The 6,869-nt window shown below is 44.7% G+C and overlaps 1 protein-coding gene across 3 annotated transcripts in view; it reads left to right on the forward strand.

The window, feature by feature from the left end:
* Window positions 1-1,164: 1,164 nt before the first annotated feature.
* AKAP10 (A-kinase anchoring protein 10) overlaps window positions 1,165-6,869 on the forward strand; it is an 88,798-nt gene continuing 83,093 nt past the window's right edge. For all 3 annotated transcript variants that reach the window (XR_002832276.1, XM_023764853.1, XM_006101394.3), the window contains exon 1: window positions 1,165-1,401. Coding sequence is in view for 1 of the 3 variants with exons in the window: in XM_006101394.3 (XP_006101456.1) it covers window positions 1,314-1,401 (88 nt within the window). In the remaining 2 variants the exon portion in view is untranslated. The remainder of the gene's footprint in view (window positions 1,402-6,869) is intronic.

Below are 6,869 nucleotides of genomic sequence, written 5' to 3' on the forward strand. Positions count from 1 at the left end.
ACAATAAACAAATACAGCAAAGATGCAGGATACAAAATCAATGTACAAAAATCCACTGTATTCCTATATATTAACAATGAAACTGCAGAAAAAGAAAAAAATTCCTTTTGCAATTGCAACAAAAAAGAATAAAATACTTAGGATTAAACTTAACAAAGGATGTGAAGGACCTATATACTGAAAAATACAAGAGCCTGAGTTCTAGTTACAGTCTCAATGTTGACACACGGCATAATCGTAGACGAGTTGCCTCTTCTCTCTGGACCTCAGTTTCCCTATCCGTCACCTGATGGACTTCATAAATTTAAAAACCCACTCAACATTTACTGCAGCAGGAGCTCAAGGTTACAACAGTCACCCAGTCCCTGAGCTGGTGAGGGCACTAGAAGCGGGGAGGCTTGTTTCACTCTGGTTTCTGATAAATGGACTGTCTTCAGATTCACAGGAAAATAGTATCTGAAAAGCGCTTGAAGGATGGCTCACTGGAGTTGGCCGGGTCAATAACGGCGAGGCTTTCGCTTTAGGCGCCTTTCAAATCTCAGCTGTTGCAGAGCCTGCATCCTGAGAATACGGCAAGTCCATCCCTTTTCATCACCAAGGTCACAGACGGAGGTGCCAGTGGAGCCGCTTAAAACAGGTTATGCCTCCCAGTCTCCACCCGGAACACCCATGGCCTCCAGCCCGCGGCGGGTGGGGTGGGGGTCGGCTCCCCGGAGAGCACGGGAAGGCGGTCCGGGTGCAGCTGCTCTCGCCCGCCATCGCCGTTCAGCCAAACCCGGAGAAGCGGGAGGGGCTGAGCCGGGATTAGCCCTGCTTTAGGGTTCGCTCTGAGAGAAGGTGCCCAGGCCCGGCGCCGACGCTGCGGCCACCCCGCTCCGCCGAGCCGGGCGCGCTCACTGGGAGACGCGGCCGCAGACCGCGGGCGGGCTCAGCGCCCGGGGAACGGAGGGCTTGGGCTGCCCCGGCGCAGGGGCCGGCGGCGCTTGGGTGTGCGGAGCCCTGGTATCCGGCCCTTCGGGAAGGAAGGCGCGCGGGGGCGGGGGCCCGGCGCCGTGGGGGCGGTGGGGCGGGGGCCCGGCCCCCCCGGGCGGGGCCCGGCGCTTTGTCGCGGGGTACGCCGCACGGCGCCTTCCGTGAAAGCTCCGCGCGGGGGGAAGGACCGGAACTCCCGGCCGGCGGCCGGTTGATAATATGGCGGGTAGGGAGGTCCCTGGGCGTCGCGACGACGCGGCGGGGCCCACGCCTGGAGGAAGGGTCTCTTTTCGGGCTAGTGCGGCGGCCTCTGCGGGCCGGAAGTCAGGGCCGGTGGCTGAATGAGGGGAGCTGGGCCGTCCCCGCGACAGTCCCCCCGCGCCCTCCGCCCCGACCCTGGCCCCGCCATGTCCTTCTTCCGGCGGAAAGGTAGCTGAGGGGGCGCGGGCGGAGAACCAGGGCGGCCTCGGGCAGCGGCGGGCGGTGGGTCTGCAGGGGCTTCCTGCGGGGCAGCGAGGCCGTGGGCCTCCGCGCAGACGCCAGTGCGTGCCTCGCTGTGCTCCGGCCGCGGGGAGGGGGAGGCGGCCTCCTCCGCGAGGTCACCGGGAAATTGCCCGCTTTTGGAAATGGGTCCACAATTGTTTGCGGAAACGTATGCAAGTTAATGACTGTTCGCGAAAGAATCGCTTTTCGGGTGCGGGTGCGTACTTGCGTGTATTTACACTGTGGATCAAGAAAAAGGAAATTCCTTTCGTACCTTGTTGCGAAAGTCCCTGACTTTTCAGAATATTGTCTAAAAGCAACATATAAAAAAATTTTCAACTAGTGCTTTTTTCCAGTTTGCATAATTTTTTGCGCGGAGGAGGTCCTGTTCCTAAAATGACATTACTAATTGCTAAAAGTTCCCAAAGGAAGAAGACTACTCCTTTTGACGACCTAGCAAGTTTACTAACTACTGGAACGCTAACTTCATAAACAAAATACTCACATTTCTGATTTTCAAGTTTAATCGTAGATGCCCCGTTTTCAGTAGAGGCAGCATGATTTTGTGTGTGTATACTGGATTGTTGCATTTTATTTAAAACGTACATGTCCAAAGTGAACAAGTGTCTTGGGATGACAGTGGTTCTTGTATAAATTCTTGCTGCTTCAGAGAAAATGTACCAGATCAAAACTGGTTTTGGAAAAACACAACTAAATCAGGAACTTCGGTTCACCTGACAGCTCTGCCTACTAGCAGTGTAGCTACTTCTCTGTCAACTGATAATTAGTTGTTCCCTAAAGGCTTCATTCAACTGTGACTATGAATTAAAGAATTCCTTTTAAGTGCATACAAAGTTTGGTGAATGAATGAAAACACTGCTGAATAAATGAACCCAGTAAAGTGGTACAAGGAAGTAAGGTACCTTTTCGTTAATAAGTGTGTAATTTGTTTGACAGGTTTGTTTTTAAATTTTTTTTTAAAATTTTTATTGATTTCAGAGAGGAAGGGAGAGAGAGAGAGAGAAACATCAATGATGAGAGAGAATCATTGAGCAGCTGCCTCTCCTGCACGCCCCCTACTGGGGATCAAGCCAACAACCTGGGCATAGACCCTTGACCAGAATCAACCTGGGACCCTTCAGTCCGCAGTCCCACCCACACTCTATCCACTGAGCCAAACCAGCTAGGGCTGTCTGACAGTTTTGAAGTGGTTAATTGTTTTTGTCATTTATTTTTACGGGGGGGGGGGAGCATTTTATGTATAGTGAGACAAATTGCGTGTTGCACAATGGACTGTTGTCTCTATTCAACAAATACTGTTTGCCAGGCACTGTGCTAGGCCCTCAGTTTAGAGCACTGAACAAGATGTGGAGCTTTCGTCAACTGAGAGAGTACACAGTCAATCTCTCTCTCTCTCTCAGTTGAGTACAGTGTTTTGAAAGTGGTAACTTGACTGAAGAAACATTTAGGTTGGGTGTTAGAGAAAGGCCTCCGCAGGTGGCCTTGAAATTTAGAGCTGAGGGATCAGCAGGAGGTCGCATGTAGAGGCCAGGGGATAGCATTCCAGGCAAAGAATAGCATGTTCCAAGGTGGGGAGGCAAGGAAATTTGGTGCCCTTCAAGAATGTAAAGAAAGGCCATGTGACTCAGGCTTAGAGAAGGAGACGAGTCAGATGATTCAGAGCTTTATAGGCCACGTGTAGGTTTTATTCCAAGTGCAGAGACAATATTTTTAAAATTTTAAAGAGGAGTGACTTGATCTTATTTTATGTTTTAAAAAGATTATTCTAGATATGTTTTGGAGACTGAATGTGACGAGAATGGAAGTTGAGATGGTCTTATTTATTTAGGACTCTCATCCAGTCTTTAAATACCGTTTTAAAATATTACTCATATGCTGATGATTCCCAAATTTACACCTCCACTGAATTCAGACTGGCCTAATCTGTTGTCAGTCCACTTTATACCTGTGCATAATAGATATCTAATTAATAGACTATTGTTAGTTATTACTGTTGATATATATAATTAGATACATCTTTAAATTACTATATCTAAAACTTAACTCCATATATAGTTCTTCTAAACCTGTTCATCTGCTTTTCTCATTTCAATAAATGTCATTTCTGGCCTTTTCATTGCTCAGGCTAAACTTTAGTACATTGGTAGACCTCTCTTTCACTCCTACTCTATTTAATTTATTAGCAAATCTATTAGGTCTACCCCAGGACATATCCAAATTCAACCACTTCTCACCACCCTCGTCTAGGCAGTCATCTCTATTTAGGTTGGGTGGTTAAGGAAGTCCTCTGAGAGGATGCCATTCCAATCTCTGTTTAAATGTCACGAGGAAGCTGGTTTTATGAAAATTGAGGAAGCAGCATTATTTTGCTTACAATTTGGTTTCCTTTCTTTCATCGTTGACCCCTATAGTATATTTTCAAAATATCTGTTCAGATTCCTCTAGTGGCTTCCATAATCTAGGTCCCATTTCCTCGTTAGGTTCATCTCCTGCTTTCCTCCATCACTCTTCCATTTATATTGCCCTCCTTGTCCCGTGTATTCCCACCTCAGTGCCTTTGCACTTGTTCTCTCTGCTGGAAACAACTTCTCAGATACCTACCTATTTTGCTTCCTCATCTCTCAGGTTTTTGATCAGTTGTCATCTTAGTGAAGCTTTCATTGGCCATCCTACTTAACATTGTAGTCACTGGCCCTGCACTCCCTTGCCCTACTTTATTTTTTCTCCATAGCATTTATCACCATCTGCTTTACTATGTATTTTATTAGAATGAAAGCTGACTTTTTTTTTCCTTTATGGCTGTATCTGTGTCTAGGTCAGTGCCTGGAATATAGTTAGGAATTTAGTAAATATTTGTTGAATAAGTGAATAAAAAAATAAGAGAAATATCAGGTAGCAATAGGTGCTGTGCAGGGAATTTAAACTGATGTGGGAGCAGACCTGGGAAAACAATTTACATTAAAGGGACAACTTGTCTGACAAAATGGTATTTAAGATCTGAATGAGGAGAGAGCCAGCCTTTTAAAGATAAAAGGAACTACATTCTAGCTAGAGAGAACTGGTAGTACAAATGTCCTGAGGCAGGAATGAGTTCCCTGTGTCCAAGGAACAGAAAGAAGGTTGGAACTCACTTGGAGAGGAGGGGAATGGGGTATGTTTTAGAGGTAGAGATAGCACTTGAATAAGTGAGTGGAGTGACGAAAAACTGGGAAAGCTTTGAGCTCAGAGTTTGGGGTAAAAGGAATCAGGAATTCTCTTTTGGCTATTGTGAGCTTGCCATAACTTTCGGACATCCATATGCATATGTCACCCAAGCTGTTGCATGTACAAGTCTGTAGTCCTGGAAGGAGGTTAGAACTCAAGATCTGGATGTGGATTTAGAAGTACTATGCATACATGATAAAGACATGGAACTATATGAATTCACCTAAGGCAGTGATGGCGAACCTTTTGAGCTCAGCGTGTCAGCATTTTGAAAAACCCTAACTTAACTCTGGTGCTGTGTCACATATAGAAATTTTTTGATATTTGCAACCATAGTAAAACAAAGACTTATATTTTTGATATTTATTTTATATATTTAAATGCCATTTAACAAAGAAAAATCAACCAAAAAAATGAGTTCGCGTGTCACCTCTGACACGCATGTCATAGGTTCGCCATCACTGACCTAAGGACTACATACAGACAGTCCTCGGGTTACATTGGACTCTATGTATGTTGTTTCGTGGTTACGTTGCCATCTCCAATTTATTTATTTAAAAAAAGGTCTGTCATTTCGACGTATGTGCTTTATGTTTTTTATTATTTATTTACCACAAGTAAAGGTCAGGAATTGTTATCTTTCCTTTAATTTTTTTTTTACTGTTTCACTTTATTACTGCTGTGTCTGTGCTCCAAGTGAGTGACGTAATGCTTATGATGGTGGTTCTGACTTATAGAAATATAGAATAATGTCACGCCGTAGGAACGGATCTCCGACGTAACCCAAGGACCTACTGTATATGAATTAGGTTGAACAGCTAAGCTACCAAAACAAAGAGACACTAAAGATAGACCTTTATTTTTCTCTTGTGTAACAGTCCAGGTTCCTGGTCATTGGGTGTCTTTGCTTCACAGTCATTAAAGGATCGTTTTCTTCCCATCTTGTTATTTCTCTTTCCCTTGGATTGTGGGCTGTTTCATCAAAGGCAGGTCATAGCCTCTTCTGTCTGTCCTTTGTCCTCTCACCCATGGTAAGGGGAAAAAGTATAAAGGAATGAAGTTTTGGCCAGAAAATTGCACATTCCATTTCTGTTCATATTCTGTTGGTGAGAGCCTAGTCATATGGTCATAGGTAACTGCAAAGGCTTCTGGGAAATGAAAAATAGTGGGCCAGTTATGTGCCAGACTGTAGTTAAGGGGAGGATGAGTTCGGTGGCCTGGTAGCATCTCCCGCCATACTATAGACAAGACAGGAGCCTAGGAGAGGGCTCTGAGGTTAATCCAGATTTTAAAAGTTGAGGAACATACATCCTTGGCAAAGGAGAATTGAAAATAAAATGTCAGGGATGTAGGAGTGCAATGTCATGGAAGCTAAGGAAGATAATATTTCAAAAAGGGGGAGTATTGTGTGGAATGTTATCTGCAAGGTCAAGATAAATAGAACTATCTACTCAATTTGATAATGTGTAAGTGATCAATGACTTATATAAGAGTGGTGTCAGTGGAATGGATTGAGGGAAGAATGTGAAGTGAGGAAAATGGAGTAATTAAGAACACCTTTTCAAAAAACTTTGCAGTGAAAAGTAACAAAAAGTGGCAATAGCTGGAAGGGAATATTGGGTTGAGATGTGTTTTTGTTTTATTTTTAAGATAAAACATACCAGAGCATGTTTGTATGCTGATAGGAATGATTCATTAGAGAGGGAGAGGTTGATTTGGAAGAGAGGGTGTAGCTTGCATGAGTGAAGTTCTTGAGAAGACCTGTGGAGTTGGGATTAAAACCTGGCTATACAAATATTGGTTAGAATTCACTGCTGCTGGAAATGTCAATTGGTACAACCCCTTGTATGAAGTTTAAAATCCTCAAGCAGTACTCTATGTTGTTCATAGATGCACAAATCTGTTAAAGAGTAAAAATGCGGTAGAAACAATAAGCATTCAATTTATGAAATTGTTTCTCTTGGGAGAGGTGTAATGAAATCAAGGCGATGTTTCAGTTGCACCTGCAATGTTTTATTTCTTTTAAAAGTTCTTCTGGCCAAAGCCGGTTTGGCTCAGTGGATGGAGCGTCGGCCTGCGGACTGAAGGGTCCCAGGTTCGATTCCGGTCAAGGGCATGTACCTGGGTTGCGGGCACATCCCCAGTGAAGAGTGTGCAGGAGGCAGCTGATCGATGTTCTCTCTCATCGA

This window comes from Myotis lucifugus, unplaced genomic scaffold, assembly GCF_000147115.1.
Source record: "Myotis lucifugus unplaced genomic scaffold, Myoluc2.0 scaffold_355, whole genome shotgun sequence".
NCBI classification, from domain to species: Eukaryota; Metazoa; Chordata; class Mammalia; order Chiroptera; family Vespertilionidae; genus Myotis; species Myotis lucifugus.